The following is a 20,287-nucleotide window of genomic DNA, read 5'->3' as shown; positions in this document are numbered from 1 at the left end:
CATACATTTAGTGGGGAAATTATAGAAGAAACTTTCCTCCATCTGCCGTAATTAATAAAACTAAAAATATAACCCTATTGTAAGTTAAATGGTATATGGCATGTTTTACTTTTACATGTATGACAATATTGCACAAAAACGTATGCCAAAATGTTTTACTATGCCTGTGTCTTTATTTTAACAAAAAGAAACACATGTAGTGTAAAGGGGGACAAATACTGTTTTTAGTACTTTTATTTAAGGGATTTACCAATATTTTTACATTGATGACTTATCCTTAGCATAGGCCATCAATATCTGATTGGCAGCGATCGAACACCCCACATCCCCACCAATCAACTGTTGTACAGTAGCTTTGGGCATAAATTCACTTGAATGGATACAGAGCAGCAGTAACCGGCTCTGTCCGCTGTACAAAGGATGGAGCTTGTGTAGTTCCAGCCCCAAACCTATTCCCACACAGCTGGATGATGGGGGGTGGGAAAAACGACTGGAAAACTCCTTTAAATAAATCTAATGATGCCACTGTGTCCATTAACATCCGGCAAATATTTAGGGTTTATTATATGCAACATATACATTTTTTAAATGGAAGCCAAAGGACATATGAAGAGATATGTGCAGTGAGCCTCTGTGGGAGCTGGTGTAGAGGATGGGAGTAGTAGCGGCCCTGATGTGCGGTTGTTGTGTTATGGTGTCCTACCTCTGGCCGTTGCTCCCTGGAGTCAGTTGCAGTAAAAGTTATAGTACTGAAGCATGAGGCCAGAGTTAAACGTAACAAGGTCCTTTACTAAGCGCAACATAGAACTTGAGACACATAAAGTAGCAGCAGGCTTTACTGCAATTCTTCTCTGGCACCAGCTATGGTGGCAGGTTGGAAGGCTTCAGTTCTGCATTTAGATAATACTGGCCTAGTGGTTGCTTGGTGATGAGTGGCGAGTTCTATTCCCTCACTTCACAGCAGTATCTTCAGTATGAGTCTTGAGAGTGGGTGCTCTACAAACTGCTTCCCAACTCTCTACCAGCTACATCCAAACTCTCTGGCAGGAGATCCTGGCCCCCGTATATGGTTCCTAGGAGTTGGTGCTCTATGAGCTACTTCCCAACTGCCCCACTATCAGGATATGACCTCTCACATCCTCTCTCCGCCTTGCCCTCCTCTAGACTGACCCACTGCTCTCTAGACTTTCCTCCTAGCAGAAAGTCGGACCAGCCTACTATCCCAGGAGGGGTGGAGGAGGGAGGTTAACCCTGTTACAGCCAGCCATTGACAACCAGTACCTCCCCTGCTGAATAAAATGACATGATACAAATTATATTACATAGCATTGCATTGAAATACATATAAGAATGCAGCAATGCAGACCCCTAGTCTGGTGTGCTACATATGTGTATTTCTTAACATAGGTCAATGTTCCAAGTTGTGAACTCTTAAGCGTAAATTATTAATGAAGGGAGAATAAGAGCTCATGCACATGACCATATGCCCTCCGAGACATACGCACCTTGAACAGGCCATATGTCCCGGAGCGGCATACATCGTGCGCATGGGAGTGCACAGCATCATAGGTTACTTACTATGATGCTGTGCGCATCAGGCCGCCCGCGGGACTATTGTCCCGCACTCATATGATCTTATGAGTGCAGGACAATAGCCCCGTGGGTTGCCCTATGCGCACAGCATCATAGTAGCCTATGATGCTGTGCACTCCCGTGCTCATGATGTATGCCCCTCTGGGACATATGGCACGCTTACGGACCGTATGTCTCAGAGGGCATACAGTCGTGTGCATGAGCCCTAAGGCTAGGTTACATGGTGAGTTTGGCTGTGACAAGTGTTGCACCACCAAAAAACACTGCCACAACTGAAACCTCAGAATCCCCCCCCAAAAAAAACAGCAGTGTATTTTTAGGTGATATGTTTTTAACCACACAGTCAAAACTGCATGAAAAAGGTGTTTAAAACCGCACTCAGTTCCCAGGTTTGCTGCAGTTTTGTATTCTGGTTATTTGACATGCATTTTTTCCAGGTTAAAAATATAAGATAAAAGATTTCACTTATATAAACTGCATGGCCAATAACCACATCACAGAACCACTGTATTTATGGTGAAACCAAGTGAGTTTTCAACAGCATTTTTTACTGCATGGTCAAAATAATTTTATTTAGCCACAATTAATAGGCAGCTTTAGCCAAACTAATAGGGGGTGTGAGCATTAAAGGGGCTGTCCGAGTTATGAAAAAAAAAAATATAGCACTGTAAGGCCCCATGCACACGGCCGTGTTTCACGGCCGTGTGCGGGCCGTGGAACTGCGGCCTGGATCCCTCCTGAGAGCAGGAGCGCACGGCGTCACTGGTTGCTATGACGCCGTGCGCACCCTGCTGCCGCCGCAATAGAGTAATACACTGGTATGATCTATACCAGTGTATTACTGTACTGTGCCGGCAGCAGGGAGCGCACGGCGTCATAGCAACCAGTGACGCCGTGCGCTCCTGCTCTCAGGAGAGATCCAGGCCGCGGTTCCACGGTCCGCACACGGCCGTGAAACACGGCAGTGTGCATGGGGCCTAAATCTGATGGGCAGAAATATATAACTAAGCTAAGCAAGTTTTAGGCAAAAAAAATATACATTTCCTGATTTCCCTGGTTCTCTTCTGGCCGTTTGTTTACCTACAATAACAACAATCTCTGCCCCTCCCCCTGTTCTGCAAAGGGAGTGGGTAAATCTGCCCTGAGTGACATGTCTGCCTGTTGGCATACTCAGCAGCATGTTGTATTTGTAGGACTACAAGTCCCAGCTGTACAATGACACTGTGTACAATTACAATTGTGCAATGCTCTGCAGAACGCCTTTGTCAGCTCCTGTGACCAGCATTTGTCTTCTCACTGCCTGCAGCTACTCAGTAAAGCCTTCAGCCCTGAGTCTATGCAGCTGAAGGGGGTTAATGTTTTTCCTTAAAGGGATTCTGTAATGACATTTGAGGCCTATAACCTAAACATATGGCCAGGTCCCTACTAATAACCTGAATCCGAAACTGTCATTAAATGTGCTTGTGGCTCTATTAGCACATAAAACAGGTTTCTATAACCTGTCATTCACCTACCTAAGGTGCCCAAGGGGACGTTGCTTCATACAGGGTGCCCGGCTGCAGCCATCTCCGTCTGGTGCCCAGCGCCGCCCTCCCTTTCTATAGAGCCGCCTTCCTCACCTCAGCGCCGCCTCCGAAATCGTCCGCTCCCTCAGCCAGATCCCGCACACTAGGTATAACCTGATGCGCCCGTGTGGACTCCTGGCAGCGGCCTCGTTGAGCGAAGTGCGCATGCGCCGTCCTTCGCTCAAACCTGCCTTGACCGCCTTATTGCAGCCATCCTCTCACAGCCGCATGGGATCTGGCTGAGGGAGCGGACGATTTCGGAGGCGGCGCTGAGGTGAGGAAGGCGGCTCTATAGACAGGGAGGGCGGCGATTTCTAGTGGGAAGGCGGCGCTGGGCACCAGACGGAGATGGCTGCAGCCGGGCACCCTGTATGAAGCAACGTCCCCTTGGGCACCTTAGGTAGGTGAATGACAGGTTATAAAAACGCATAAAAGTGCGCACTTTCGGTTGTGCTCCGGCTCCTCCATGTGGCGATCGGAGAAGCCAGAGTGCGTATGCAGTAGCCCCTGTCTTTATGAATGACAGGAGGCTGCTGCACAGTATTTCCTATGGAGCCCTTGCCTGTAATAGGGCTCCATCGGAAAGTAGTAAGTGCATTGGAGTCTAATAGCAATCAGATGATTGATTGTTATAGTTCCCTATAAAAAAAAAGTGTAAAAAAAAAATATATATATATAAAAATTCAAATCACCCCCCCTTTACCAAAATACTAAAAATACACATCATGGGTGTCACGGTGTGATTAAACGCCCATAGTATAAAAATATATTTCCCATACGGCAAACAGCAAAATGGAAAAAAGCATCCAAATGGGCGATTCACCGTTTTTGGTCGCTTCATTTTCTACAAAAAAATAAATAAAAAGTGATCAAAAAGTCATACACACCCGAGAATGGTATCAATGTAAAGTTCAGATCGCCCCGCCAAAATGAGCCTGCATACAGCTCCGTACACATAATTCCCAAAAAGTTATAGGGGGGCAAAATATGGCAAAAAATAAAAATAAAAAAATTTCCACATTTTTTTTTTTTTATCACTATCAAAACGCAAGATAAACTATATATATATATAAAGTATCGCCAGATTCGTACTGACGTGTAGAATAAAAGTAACCGGTCAGTTTTATCGCACATCGAATGTCGTAAATGAAAAACCAGCAAAACTGTGGTGGAATTTTTTTTTTTTTGCAATTTCACCCCATTTTTTCCTGCTTCCCACTACATCATATGCAATATTAAAGGGCTTCTGTCACCCCACTAAACAGTTTTTTTTTTGTGTACTTATAATCCCTATACTGCGATTTATCCATACATAATGTAATTAATCATTTTGGTCCAGTAGATTCTGCTAAAAACGTACTTTTATAATATGCTAATTACCTGTCTACCAGCAAGTAGGGCGGCTACTTGCTGGTAGCAGCCGCATCCTCCTATCCTAAAGACGCCCCCTCCGCATGTTGATTGACAGGGCCAGCGAACGCGATTGTCCTCTGGCTGGCCCTGTCTGCTATCAAGATCTCGCGCCTGCGCTGTAACGGTATTCAGTCGGCGCAGGCGCACTGAGAGGCGAATGCTAGCTCGGCCGCTCCATCCTCAATGCGCCTATGACGTCATCAAGTACACCCGGAAGTGAAGATGCCGGCATCTTCTCTTCCGGGTGTACTTGATGACGTCATCGGCGCAGGCGCATTGAGGATGGAGCGGCCGCCTCTCAGTGCGCCTGCGCCGACTGAATACAGTTACAGTGCAGGCGCGAGATCTTGTTAGCAGACAGGGCCAGCCAGAGGACAATCATGTTCGCTGGCCCTGTCAATTAACATGCGGAGGGGGCGCAAACAAACAAAAAAAACTCAGGGCCTTAACCCTTCGAGGACCATAAGATTGCAGTCATCAATATAAAAATAATTATATTTTTTTCCCTTTAAGAATGTATTTGAACATTAAATAAAGCTAGATTAATCAGATGATACAGGCAATTAAAAACATGGGACAAATACGTCCCTTGGTCGGTCCTCAAAAGGTTAAAACAGCTGTGTGAATAGGGGCTTAGCCTAGGACAGCATAAACTATACAGCTCTGCTCGCATGTATAAGATTACTGTCTAGGGCCTTTTGCTAAATGTACATAAACAGTGGCCAACCTCTACGTTCATTAAATACGTATCTTAAAACAATTATATATATAGCAAGCAAGCACAGATCGTGCTGCAAATAGTGAGAAATTAAAGTACAAAGTCGGCTAGAAATTCTTCATTTTTTAAGGAACACACCACACAAATACACGTGCTCGACTATATAAAAAAACGGAAAGTCTAAAACTTTATTGAAAACCACGCGGAGAAAACAGGAAGTACTACGCGGCGCACAATCCTGTCGAGAGTTGGAGTACAGTCATGTCGTTCCTCGGCTTCACAATTTACACTGCGCCTGCGTACACCGCCCAGCACTGCCTGTAACGGTTTCCAGAGTGATCAGTTTTTCCCAGGCAGCGGCCAATAAACATATGGTCACGTGATCTTCGTACGCCCTTCGTCACAGTCTTTTCTGGATGCCGATTGGTCGTAAGCGACGTGACGTTATAAAGTTTTTTTTTCTTTCTTCAACCAATCAGAGAGCGCAGCTTTTTACAAATTGTGAGACGTGCTGTGGGTCTGAGTTCTGAGACTCGGTGTACGGCAGGGCCGGTACCGATGCTGGAGCCGGTTGGTGCCTGCAGGAGAGGCGGTTGGATTAGGTTTGTATGAACGTTAGTGGTTTTCTTCTGCCTTGTGCACGTCCCATATAGTGGTCATCAGCCGTATATAGTCACCCCCCCCCCCTTTTAAATGCCCAGCTGGTGCCTTCTGAACTGACCCCCACACATGAGAGAGGATGGCAGCAGCTCTTGCTGTGAATGACCCAGAACCTGTGGTGCCCTTGTACTTCTAGTGCACGGTCATAGCTTTGGGGGTCCTCGCATGTAATTCATGTGTGTAGAGGGCACTTGTCTCTGATTGCCATGCATGTGTGTTGTGCATGTGGGTCCAGTGTCCTATGTCGGAAGTGTGTGTTGCAGGTATGCATTGGGGAGTTCTTCCTACTGAAAGCAAATGGCATTGATCATGTAGAGCAAGGCGTTTACTAATGTATTGTGATTATCCGTATTGCCTCCTTTGCTGGCTGGATTTATTTTTCCATTGCATTATACATATGCTGATTGTTTCCAGCGGTTATGACCACCCTACAGTGCAGTAGCGGTGGACGTGCTTGCACACTATGGTAAAAAATAATAATTTTGGTCGATGTGCACTCCTGGCCATCAGAGAGGCTGGCGCCTTTTCTTAGTGTGCAAGCACGGCCACTGCTGCTATTGCAGGGTGGTTGTAACCATGGAAACAAGCAGTGTATAATATGATTGAAAAATGAATACAGCCAGCAAAGGAGGCAATATGGACAGTCACAATACAGTACTAACTGGCTTTTATTAAAGAGGACCTTTCATCGGTCCAAACATTGTGAACTAAGTATCATGACATATACAGCGGCGCCCAGGGATCTTACTGCACTTACTATTATCCCTGGGCGCCGCTCCGTTCTCCCCTTATGTCCTCCAGTATGTTCGGGGACTTTGTTATAGTAGGAGAGGAGACTGCCCTTGTTCTGCTGGGTGTGTCCTGTGCGAGCGGGCGCCATGTTTGGGGATCAGACTTCTGCTGTACATGTACGGCGGAGGTCCTTAAAGGGTTAAGGGAAAGTATAGTGAATGTAGGCAGTGGGATTGCACCAGGGGGAAAAAGAAACCAATTGGGTTAAAGGTCTCATCCTAGACCAGGAAATCTAAAATGCAGGATGATGTGCCCTACTGATAGAGTATACAAAATACTTGGGTGGCTAATTGGAGTATATCCAAAACTACACCGCTAGATAAGTCAGATGTACAAGCAGTAGTACCTACTAGTACTCTGTGTTAATGATTTATTTTTTATTCTTTTTATGTACACATAAATGCTCTGCAGTATATCTTGAGACAGCATTATGCGCTTATTTCATACTTTCATTAGCGTGTTAGGTATTTTATGAACCTTTTTTTTTTTTCATTATCCTCACAGATATTTTGCAGGTTGATTTGAGCCTTCATGTGAAAAGTACATGAGGTGTCTACAGGTTGGAAATGCAATCCTACAATGAAGCTACACTGGGTATTGACTGGACGTCCTGTGTTCTTCAGAAAAACGCCAGGATGAAAGGAAAGGAAAATGGGTTAAACGCCCCAACATGTCTACAGCCGGGTATACAAAAACCAACATCGGAGAAGCTTGTGCCGCAGGACACTTTGACAAGCAGACTGCCACTTCTCTCAAAATCAAAGAACCCACCAGATTTCCAAAAGCTGCATCAGTCCTGGCAGGACCAGTTTCAGAAGGTATGAAAGGGCAACACTCAAATTTAAGTCTTTTAATTGTCCCTTCCATCCCGCTGAGATTGCTTGTGTTTTTCCTGTCCCTACTGGATGGGGCGAAGGCATTAAAAAGTTCCTTCTCACTCCAAAAAAGAGGATCCTTTTGGAGATTCTGGGTGAAAAACAGGAAGTTGGTAGCTCCCTACCCTCTTTATGGAGCTTTGTTTTAGGACTGCAATACTTTCCTTGCCCCTCTGGTCCTGCTGCGGTGCTCCAGAGTGATTTATGTAGTCAGGCTCAAGGTCTACTTGGTCCTAGGCTTTGATCCCAAACACCACGATTGTTTGGTGTAGTAAGGTCTCGGAATGTAGCTTTTGATCTCCCATTCTGGTTGGCTTAGGTGGAGCATATATCTAATCCTGGCCTGTTGTAAGATGTTTGAGTTTAGCATTTGAGTCTGTGAAGGTTTGCTCTGGTGGATACAGTCAGATTAGACCTGTGTATGGGACCACACCCATGGCTGCAAGTTGTTAAAGCAGTTGTCCTGTTTCAATTACTGATTACCTGTCCACAGGCATGAGTCCGGATCCCAGTTCTTTGAAGAGAAAGTGGTGCATAGGCCTCTTTCACACTTGCGTTGTCCGGATCCGGCGTGTACTCCACTTGCTGGAATTACACGCCGAATCCAGAAAAACGCAAGTGTACTGAAAGCATTTGAAGACGGATCAGTCTTCAAAATGCTTTCAGTGTTACTATGGCACCCAGGACGCTATCAAAGTCCTGGTTGCCATAGTAGGAGCGGAGGAGCGGTATACTTACCATCCGTGTGGCTCCCGGGGCGCTCCAGAATGATGTCAGAGCGCCCCATGCGCATGGATGACGTGCCATGCGATCACGTCATCCATGCGCCTGGGGCGCCCTGACGTCACTCTGGAGCGCCCCGGGAGCCGCACGGATGGTAAGTATGCTGCTCCCCGCTACACTTTACCATGGCTGCCAGGACTTTAGCGTCCCGGCAGCCATGGTAACCACTCTAAAAAAGCTAAACGTCGTATCCGGCAATGCGCCGAAACGACGTTTAGCTTAAGGCCGGATCCGGATCAATGCCTTTTCAATGGGCATTCATTCCGGATCCGGCCTTGCGGCAAGTCTTCAGTTTTTTGGGCCGGAGCAAAAAGCGCAGCATGCTGCGCTATTTTCTCCGGCCAAAAAACGTTCCGTTCCGGAACTGAAGACATCCTGATGCATCCTGAACGGATTTCACTCCATTCAGAATGCATTAGGATAATCCTGATCAGGATTCTTCCGGCATAGAGCCCCGACGACGGAACTCTATGCCGGATGACCATAACGCAGGTGTGAAAGCCCTTATATGAGCTCTGCATTCTCGTTACTGTTACCTTGGGCTGAGGAAGGTCTGGGTCTAATAAACTGTAGGAGGACCTATTCCTTTGGGGGATAAAGCTTATATTACACCTGCTGATCTTCAAGCTTCCTTCCCAGCAATGGTGCAGGAGACCACTGCTGTTACATGCAGCGATCTCCTCCTCAGTATGGGGGGGGGGGGGGGGGGGGGAACCAGTGATCACTTATGCCATCGCTTGTCTTCATATTGAATCGCTGTTTTCCAGCAGCAGATTGTCATTAGGCAGCAGCATGATCTGCTCCTAGAGGCTCCATTCTCCCACCTTTTGTCTCCTCCCTCCAAGTCCTGATTGACAGGGCCAGGCAGCGCTTGCATCTGTCTGCCAGCCCTGTGCTCTGGAGAAATCTCAGCGCGGTGAGGGAAAGATGCTCGAAGGCTGCCAGCTTCCTCACTGCGCTAAATACTAAACAGCGCAAGATTTCTCCAGAGCACAGGGCTGGCAGACAGATGTGAGTGCTGCCTGGCCCTGTCAATCAGGACATGGAGGGAGGCGACAAAAGGTGGGAGAACAGAGCCTCTATTGGCAGGAACAATGCCCCCCCCCCTTGCTCCTAGAGGCTAATTATCATATTATAAAAGTTAGATTTCTGGCGTAACGGGTGCATAGATAAAAGTAGGAATAGGCTAGTTGCGTTTAGCTGACATTAGCACATCACTTATGTCAGCTGGCTTAATAGGGTTAAATCTATGTCGGATCCGTCCTGCGGCTATTTCGCCTTGCCGCCGCACCGTCCCCATCGACTATAATGAGGGTGGAGCTCTGGCGCAGCACGGCGAAAGGCTGCCAGACTAAAATTACTGCATGTCAGGCTTTTTAGTCCGGCGGCTTTCGCCGTGCACTGCCATGCTGTGCCGGAGCTCTGCCCCCGTACCAATTATTGTCAATGGGGACGGTCCAGCGGCACGGCGAAATAGCTGCAGGATGGATCCGACATGGTGAACAGCCTGTCGGATCCGTCCTGGCGCAAGTGTGAAAGTAGCCTTAGACAGACTCTGGGGAAGCGGGCACAGCGGAAGTTTTACCGATTTTTGTTCCCATTGATAAGCAACCCAGATTGCCTACCAAACTCAGAAATTATGGATCTAATGGGCTCAATTGATGAGGCTAGATCACTCACATACAACAACATATCGTCTGCCTTGTTGAGATTCGTTCCTCCACCTCGCCTCTTCTGAACCCCTACATGAGCAGCGTGGTTCTTAACAAGCATGCCTCTATAGCCAGGGTAAACAGACAGAGGAAACGGGGCACCCCGTCCTGTCTCTCTCCAAGGCTATTGCAGGGGACAGACCTCCATTAACCCGAATTTTAGCCCTGGGACCATTGTACAGCAATTTCACCCATCCCAAGAACCCTGGTCCAAACCCTATCTTAGTCATGACCGCCCACAAGTATTCCCACTCGATGCTGTCAAAAGCTTTGGCAGTGTCGAGCGAGAGCACAGCACCGCACCTATGTTCCCCACCCCCTCCCAACTGAAGGTTAAGAAATGGGTGGAAAATAATAACTGATGCTACAGATAATGGGCACATAGTAATTAAATTAATGTAAGTGAGGCAGAGAAGTGAACGTGCTTCTAAAATTACCTTGATATATTCTGGGTAACAGGACAAACCTCATAATAGCCAAGATGTGGAAAACTGGCACTTGCGTAACACTAAAAGATGTATGGAACAGATAGACCAACAGGGATGGTGCAGGTATTTTAAGGTATCTCTGGGGTGACAGAGGTTGGGAGGCTGGGTAGATAGAAAATCTAACCCTAATGGTAATCTCTGCCCAGGGATGCCCCCTGATGGTGGAGTCACCCTGGACCCTGAAAAACACCTTGTTATGGGGTCTTTCACACTTGCGTTCTTTTGTTCCGGCAGACAGTTCCGTCGTCGGGGCTCTATGCCGGAAGAATCCTGATCAGGATTATCCCCATGCATTCTGAATGGAGAGAAATCCGTTCAGGATGTCTTCAGTTCCGGACCGGAACGTTTTTTGTCCGGAGAAAATACTGCAGCATGCTGCGCTTTTTGCTCCGGCCAAAAATCCTGAACACTTGCCGCAAGGCCGGATCCGGAATTAATGCCCATTGAAAGGCATTAATCCGGATCTGGCCTTAAGCTAAACATTGTTTCGGCGCATTGCCGGATCCGACGTTTAGCTTTTTCTGAATGGTTACCATGGCTGCCGGGACGCTAAAGTCCTGGCAGCCATGGTAAAGTGTAGTGGGGAGCAGTACACTTGCCATCCGTGCGGCTCCCGGGGCGCTCCAGAATTACGTCAGAGCGCCCCATGCACATGGGAGCCGCACGGATGGCAAGTATACTGCTCCCCACTACAACTATGGCAACCAGGACTTTAATAACGTCCTAGTTGCCATAGTAACACTGAACGCATTTTGAAGACTGATTCGTCTTCAAATGCTTTCAGTTTACTTGCGTTTTTCCGGATCCGGCGTGTAATTCCGGCAAATGGAGTACATGACGGATGCGGACAACGCAAGTGTGGAAGAGCCCTAAGACCCTACATAAAAGTACATGTGTATAAACTACATAACGTATTTAAATATACAGATAATCTGGGATATAACTACCTGACGCGGTTCATCAGGGGGTGATCAATAAAGAAATTCGTAGGAATAAAGCAATAGATAGATTATAATATTTAGCTCTCTGGAGTCACTTGTGGGGTTAAGATGAAGAACACCATGTCAGTGGATACACAAAGCTGAAAAAAATGCATTTAGAGAGATGTCACCATCTAATTATATGGTGTAACAAGAGTTGTATCGCACATAGCTATACTCACTGGCATGGGTAACCCACAGCACCTGGCACACCGATATTCGGGGGGGGGGGGGGGCTTATGTACGTAGTGACAGATGCCTGTGCTCGAAATTTAAGCGCAGGCGCCACTAGTAACTTCCGGAGGAAGAACTTCCGTCCAATGGAGCGCATAGGTAAAGCGCAAACACATGACTTCTGGTATTTGGAACGCAAAGCTCCGATTAGGGAGAAAAAGTGCAAAGGTTGGAAAATGAGGGCCAATGGGAGTATATACTATACGCCCCCAGAAGTATTTTTGTGTGTATTTAGTAGTTGTATGATTGGTGTATACAGATTTATCGCTAACTACTGATTATTGAAAGGGGAGAGAAACAAATGGGGGATAAACAGATACTGGTGAAAGTGAGAGGGACCTCACACTGTAGTGGGGTAACACCAGTCACTAACAGGCAGATAAGGGGACCCAGATAAAGAGGGTCACCATAAAAAATCCTGGTGCTTCTCGCACCAAAACGGACCAGATGGGGGCAATGATAAAGTTACTTGAGGCAGTCCATGGGGCAGGAGGAACTGTTGAAATAAAACGCGTATAAGTCAATCTCTCATTGAGACTGCCCGGTGACTGGGAACGGAAGCGATATATCCATTCAGTTACCTTCTGGAGAATCTTCCGATCCCAGTCACCCTAAGTGCTGAAAAAAATGATGGCATTAAGGTTACCGCCTTGATGTTGATTAACGTGATTAGCAATGGGGGTATCTTTACGTTTAATAATTTCATTAGTATGTTCACATACTCGGTCTGAATTCTCTAAGTCTTCCTGATATAGTCCTTGGGGTAGGAGCATTGGCATATGTAAACAACTCCTTTAGTCTTGCAATTAAGAAAATCTCTATAGTATGAATATTTAGTTACTGAACAGGTTATAGTCTTTGATGTTCGTATGAACTTACAAGCCTTGCAGGTGCCACAGCTGAAGATCTTCTATCGAGCCAAGTACCCTGATGTTTTGGGCCAGTATAATGACTGTGTACCGAACAGTCTTTAAGACTTATCCCCTTACGGTATGTAATCTATGGAAAGGGTGAAATGGCTTTAGAGCGGTCCTTATCCATGGCTAAAATTGGCCAGTAGGTTTTTAGAATGGTCACAATTTCCTTATTGGCTACATCAAATGTCGCAATCAGACGGATCATATTATCTTTGACCCTCGGTACAAGGAGATCACTACTCCTACTTTCCTCTGCTATCTGGAAGGCTTCTTTCAGGGTAGAATTGGGGTAGCCTCTCTGAGAGGGTCTGTTTTTTTTTTTTTTTTTTTTTTTTTTTGACTCCTGATTTTCATTATTGGAGCAATTCCTGCATATACGTAAGTATTGCCCCTTAGGGATACCTCTTTTTACTGTGGCTGGGTGATGACTATTCCAATGTAAGATGCTATTCGTAGCTGTAGCTTTACGAAACGCTGAAGTTGTCAGGTTCCCTTAGGGCAGGCATCCTCAAACTGCGGCCCTCCAGCTGTTGCAAAACTACAACTCCCAGCATGCCCAAACAGCCTATAGGTATCAGCCTACAGCAGGTAAGGAGTTGTAGTTTTAGAACAGCTGGAGGGCCGCAGTTTGAGGATGCCTGCCTTAGGGTAAGTCTTACCTCTACATCAAGAAAAGTGATGCATTCAGGTTGTGTTTCATATGTGACACTTAAGCCAATATCATTATCGTTAAGAGTAACTGAGTTCATTAACCACTTGCCGCCGCGCTAACGCCGAAAGGCGTCATTGCGGCGGCTCTCCCAGGCTACGCTAACGCCAATAGGCGTCATCTCGCGTGAGCCGAGATTTCCTGTGACCGCGCGCACACAGGCGCGCGCGCGCTCACAGGAACGGAAGGTAAGCGAGTGGATCTCCAGCCTGCCAGCGGCGATCGCTCGCTGGCAGGCTGGAGATGTTATTTTTTTAACCCCTAACAGGTATATTAGACGCTGTTTTGATAACAGCGTCTAATATACCTGCTACCTGGTCCTCTGGTGGTCCCTTTTGTTAGGCTCTACCACCAGAGGACACAGGCAGCTCAGTAAAGTAGCACCAAACACCACTACACTACACCCCCCTGTCACTTATTAACCGTTTATAAACCACTGATCATCCATATAGACTCCCTGATCACCTCCGTCATTGATCACCCCCCTGTAAGGCTCCATTCAGACGTCCGTATGATTTTTACGGATCCACTGATGCATGGATCGGATCCGCAAAACACATGCGGACGTCTGAATGGAGCCTTACAGGGGGGTGATCAATGACAGAGGAGTGATCATCCATATAGACTCCCTGATCATCTCCGTCATTGATCACCCCCCTGTAAGGCTCCATTCAGACGTCCATATGATTTTTACGGATACATGGATCGGATCCGCAAAACACATACGGACGTCTGAATGGAGCCTTACAGGGGGTGATCAGTGACAGGAGGGTGATCAACCCATATACACTCCCTGATCACCCCCCTGTCATTGATCACCCCCCCTGTAAGGCTCCATTCAGATGTCCGTATGTGTTTTACGGATCCACGCATCCATGGATCGGATCCGCAAAACACATACGGACGTCTGAATGGAGCCTTACAGGGGGGTGATCAATGACAGGGGGGTGATCACCCCATATACACTCCCTGATCACCCCCATGTAAGGCTCCATTCAGACGTCCGTATGTGTTTTTGCGGTTCCGATCTATGTATCCGTGGATCCGTAAAAAACATAGACGTCTGAATGGAGCCTTTCAGAGGGGTGATCAGGGACAGAGGGGTGATCAGGGACAGAGGGGTGATCAGGGACAGAGGGGTGATCAGGGACAGAGGGGTGATCAGGGACAGAGGGGTGATCAGGGACAGAGGGGTGATCAGGGACAGAGGGGTGATCAGGGACAGAGGGGTGATCAGGGACAGAGGGGTGATCAGGGACAGAGGGGTGATCAGGGACAGAGGGGTGATCAGGGACAGAGGGGTGATCAGGGACAGAGGGGTGATCAGGGACAGAGGGGTGATCAGGGACAGAGGGGTGATCAGGGACAGAGGGGTGATCAGGGACAGAGGGGTGATCACCCCATATACACTCCCTGATCACCCCCCTGTCATTGATCGCCCCCCTGTAAGGCTCCATTCAGAATTTTTTTTGGCCCAAGTTAGCGGAAATATATATATATTTTTTTTTTTCTTACAAAGTCTCATATTCCACTAACGTGTCAAAAAATAAAATTTTACATGAACTCGCCATACCCCTCACTGAATCCAAATGCGTAAAATTTTTTAGACCTTTATATTCCAGACTTCTTCTCACTCTTTAGGGCCCCTAAAATGCCAGGGCAGTATAAATACCCCACATGTGACCCCATTTCGGAAAGAAGACACCCCAAGGTATTCCGTGAGGGGCATATTGAGTCCATGAAAGATTGACATTTTTGTCCCAAGTTAGCGGAAAGGGAGACTTTGTGAGGGGAAAAAATAAAATTTCCGCTAACTTGTGCCCCCAAATTTTTTTTTCTATGAACTCGCCATGCCCCTCATTGAATACCTTGGGGTGTCTTCTTTCCAAAATGGGGTCACATGTGGGGTATTTATACTGCCCTGGCATTTTAGGGGCCTGAAACCGTGAGAAGAAGTCTGGGATCCAAATGTCTAAAAATGCCCCCCTAAAAGGAATTTGGGCCCCTCTGCGCATCTAGGCTGCAAAAAAGTGTCACACATCTGGTATTGCCGTACTCGGGAGAAGTTGGGCAATGTGTTTTGGGGTGTCATTTTACATATACCCATGCTGGGTGAGATAAATATTTTGGTCAAATGCAAACTTTGTATAAAAAAAATGGGAAAGTTGTCTTTTGCCAAGATATTTCTCTCACCCAGCATGGGTATATGTAAAATGACCCCCCCCCCCAAAACACATTCCCCAACTTCTCCTGAGTACGGCGATACCAGATGTGTCACTTTTTTGCCGCCTAGGTGGGCAAAGGGGCACCTTTCGGATTTCACAGGCCATTTTTTACATTTTGATTTCAAACTACTAACCACACATTAGGGGCCCTAGAATGCCAGGGCAGTATAACTTTCCCACAAGTGACCCCATTTTGGAAAGAAGACACCCCAAGGTATTTCGTGATGGGCATAGTGAGTTAATGGAAGTTTTTATTTTTTGTCACAAGTTAGTGGAATATGAGACTTTGTAAGAAAAAAAAAAAAATAATAATCATAATTTTCCGCTAACTTGTGACAAAAAATAAAAAGTTCTATGAACTCACTATGCCCATCAGCGAATACCTTAGGGTGTCTACTTTCCAAAATGGGGTCATTTGTGGGGGGTTTCTACTGTCTGGGCATTGTAGAACCTCAGGAAACATGACAGGTGCTCAGAAAGTCAGAGCTGCTTCAAAAAGCGGAAATTCACATTTTTGTACCATAGTTTGTAAACGCTATAACTTTTACCCAAACCATTTTTTTTTATCAAAGACATGTAGAACAATAAATTTAGCGAAAAATGTCATTTTTTTGCAAAAAAATCGTTAAATTTCGATTAATAACAAAAAAGTAAAAATGTCAGCAGCAATGAAATACCACCAAATGAAAGCTCTATTAGTGAGAAGAAAAGGAGGTAAAATTAATTTGGGTGGTAAGTTGCATGACCGAGCAATAAACCGCTAAAGTTGTGGAGTGCCGATTTGTAAAAAAGGGTCTGGTCACTAGGGGGGTATAAACCTGTGGTCCTTAAGTGGTTAAACTCTTCCCTGACACCACTCCAGACGAGGAAAACATCATCAATGTAATGCATCCTGAAAAGGATCGTATCGCTCTACCAGACATGATGGCCTGGGAAACCGTATTTGTCTTCCCACCAGCCTAGGAGGAGATTAGCATAATTGGGTGCACAGGGGCTCTCCATAGCTGTCCTCCCTGAGCTGGTGGTAAAACGATCCATTAAATAAAAATAAATTGTGGGTGAGTGTATTCTAGGAGGCGTATAATAAATTGATTTATGGTTCTCAAAAGGAGTACCTCTGGTCATGAGATGCCTTTAAATACCTGTTCCATACATTATTTTATTTTTTTATTTTTAGGCAAGTGCCAATTTTTCACATCTTGGTTATCAGGTTTGTCCTGTTAACCATAACTCATAAATAAAGGTAATTTTAGAAGCGCATTCACTTCTCTTCCTCACTTGCGTTAAGATATAGGTGCCTGAGATTTAGAGATGTGCATTTGCCAGGCATAAAGCCAGACTGATCTTCATGAATAACAGTATGAATTACCTTCTCATTAGGGAAGGATTTCAACACTATTTCTAGTTCTTCTAATGAGATTGTCTCCTCAAGTAGCTGTCTATGTTCCATGGAAAGGGTAGGCATTGATATGTCTAGTAAGTAGTTGGTTCTATCTCGGTAACCGTCATCCTAGATTGATATACATCTTTAAAGTAAGTGTAAAATGCCCCTAAAATATCCTCCTGTCTTGTAACAAAGTTTCCGTGCACATCCCTAATAGAGGTCACACAAGACCAGTCTTTCCTTGTTAATAGTGGCCAGTAAATGGCCTGCGCTTCCCCCTCTGTGTAAAGAACTTTTGGGTTCTAAAAAAAGCTGCTTATCCCCAGCCCTAACTTGTAGCTGGTCCTTCAACAGTCCTTGGGCTTCCTTCCAATTAGCTGAGTTTTCTGGTGATGGGTTTTCAATATATTAAAATTCTGTATACAAAACTTTTTTTTTTTTTTTTTTTTTTTTGTCAGAGCCCTACTTTTTGTCTTATGCACATTAATGTTTTTAATATAAAGCCCTCTAGCATACACCTTCCTTGCATCCCATACCATGGCTGACAAAGCAGATCCCACATTATGATCAAATGTCTTTTATGGCCCTGGAAATCACAGTACCTGTATCCACCAGATTAAGCCAGGATGGGTTCAGGCGCCATATAGGCCTTGACGTATGTGCTACGTTCCCCAATTTCAGCTCTACCAAAAGTGGAGACTGGTCGGAAATACTCTGGGGGAGATAGGAGACCTGAGTCACAGCCAGTAAAGACTGAGAACCAATTGTCAAATCTATCCTGGACAATGAGTTGTGTGAGGAGTAGTAGCAAGAGTATTGCCGCTCTCCTGGATGCTGGGTCCTCCAAAGGTCACATGGGTCGACCTCTAAGAACAATCTAGCCATGGAAGTTGGAACTACTCGTTTTTGTGGCATCTGCATGAAACTTATTGAGGGCTCCGTCTAAGGACATTGAAATCTCCATCATCAAAGTGGGAGTACCAGGGAATTTGGCAGTAACTGTTAGAGTGAAATTCTGAAAAGAATCCTAATATGTTGGGGGGGGGAATATATACTGCGACCAGTATCAATCATATACGGAGCAGTCAATACATGTGTCCCTAGCTGCAAAGGGAAGGGTTCTGTGTACCAGGATACTAAATCCTTGTGCATGTGTGGAATAGGTAGAGTGAAACTAATGCGCCATCCACGCTCTATGGATAAGATGTGTTTCCCAGAGACAAACGATTGCTGGCTGATGTATTTGCAGAGTATGGAAGAAAGCATGCCATTTGGTGGCCTGGCCCTATCCCCTTACATTCCGGGCAATAATTTTTAAGGGTACCGATCATAATACAATCTCTAGGAAAAAAAGCTGACCCAGTGCTGCCTGCCTCAAGGGAGCCACCACATATCTCAACAGCAAACATACATTGTGTCTTGTTTCCCACCCCAACATTCCCGTTAACAAAGCAGACATATTCCCCTACACTGGAGAACCGGGGGGTATTGGCACACAATGCTTTCTTTTCAATAGCAAGAAGTGGGGACTGTTTCTCTCCCAGTTTTATTAGCAAGCCATTTTTCCATAAATGCAACAGCCTCAGTTCCTTCAGCATGCTCGGGCACACCAATTATTTGGACATTATTATGTCTCAGACGGTTTTCAAGATCAACAGAAATTAGAAATGAGCAGTGAGACCTTATGGATTACATGTTGCCGATCCCTTTTTACTGGTGGTACCTGGTCTTCCACTGCTCTGACGACCCTCTAACTCGCCAACTCTTTGACTTGCCTCCTATCTTGTCTTATGAGAGAAATATCTTCCTTCAGTCCCCCCCATATGCGTATTTAGTGAGGCCAGCGCCACCCCACACTGCTACTGCTTTATACACATCCTTAGGCCCTTTTCACACGGGCGAGATTTCCACGTGGGTGCAATGCGTGAGGTGAACGCACTGCACCCACACTGAATCTGGACCCATTCATTTCTATAGGGCTGTGCAGATGAGCGATGATTTTTCACGCATCACTTGTGCTTTGCGTAAAAATTGCAGCATGCTCTATTTTTATTTATTCCCCCCCCCCCCCCCCACGCAACGCAGGCCCCATAGAAGTGAATGGGGCTGCGTGAAAATCGCAAGCAAGTGCGGATGCAGTGCGATTATTATATATCATTTTTTATTTTATTTTTTTCTCCCATGCATGGTTCCTAGGAGATGATCAGGATGGAGACCCGATCATTATTTTCCCTTGTAGCATGGTTATAAGGGAAAATGGCATTCTTAATACAGAATGCATAGTACAATAGGGGTGGAGGGATTAATAACAGAGTATTTTCAGGAGATTTGGCCAGGAGCTCCACAGCGTGTGTCTGCCTACATGCCTGGTCAGGCCATGCTCCCCGGGAGTTTTAGTTTTAAAACTGCTGGAGAGCCGCAGGTTGGCCCTCCCTGAATAATAGCATTATAAATCAGTGTAATCCCCTTTAAGAACAGCTCAGGCAAGATGGCGGCCTCCATAAACTTGTTCAGGAAATAGAATAAAAAATATAATCTGTAATCTGAAAATAAAGATTGTATCTGACTTTAACTGGCAGATAACATTTTGGGTGACTTTTTTTTTTTTTTTTTTTTTTTTTCCTTTTAAAGGGTATTCCGGATTTAGAATGCGCACTACTGCGCTATTCGTCTCAATGTAACCTGCTGGCAGTAGCTGAGTGCTTGTACTTGGCTGTGGCCGGCAGTCTTGTAGTGATGAATGGAGCAGCACTGCACATGCTCAACTGCAGCGCCGCTCACTTTGTGTGCCCTGCGGGGTACAGAGCCGCCATTCTTACGACTGGCAGTGGTCCCCACCAATTTAACATGAAATTACTGGAATAGCCCTTTTAATGTGTAAAAATTATACAGTAAAATAGTATTCCCAAATGCCCATGGGCTTTTCATCCGCCATGATGCAAGCACTTGCAGACACTGGTACTTGCTCTTTCAACTAATCCTAAAAGGCGATGAATAAATACAAAAAGTTTAATTTTAAGTATAAATATATCAGGGGTCAGTACAGAGATCTTTCCCATCTATTTATCCCCAGGACGGTGGTGAGACATCCTGTGTCTGGAGGAAATAAGGTTTGTACACCCAGGCAGAGTGTTCTTTACTGTAAGAGCAGTGAGACTATGGAACTTAAATATTACAAGTTATAATAACTCAGTTACTTGGGATGTGATTCTTATCTAGATTTGAATTGGGAAAGGATT

The 20,287-nt window shown here is 45.7% G+C and overlaps 1 protein-coding gene across 1 annotated transcript in view; it reads left to right on the top strand.

The window, feature by feature from the left end:
• Positions 1-5,766: 5,766 nt before the first annotated feature.
• Positions 5,767-20,287, top strand: part of LOC122932811 (trophinin associated protein) — a 57,281-nt gene continuing 42,760 nt past the window's right edge. The window contains exons 1-2 of the mRNA XM_044287436.1: positions 5,767-5,891; positions 7,246-7,559. Of these exons, the coding sequence (XP_044143371.1) occupies positions 7,308-7,559 (252 nt within the window). The 5' untranslated portion in view covers positions 5,767-5,891; positions 7,246-7,307. The remainder of the gene's footprint in view (positions 5,892-7,245; positions 7,560-20,287) is intronic.

Source organism: Bufo gargarizans, chromosome 3, assembly GCF_014858855.1.
Source record: "Bufo gargarizans isolate SCDJY-AF-19 chromosome 3, ASM1485885v1, whole genome shotgun sequence".
Taxonomy (NCBI): Eukaryota; Metazoa; Chordata; class Amphibia; order Anura; family Bufonidae; genus Bufo; species Bufo gargarizans.
Note: the sequence above shows the minus strand (reverse complement) of the source record. Positions and strands in the feature narration are given on the sequence as shown.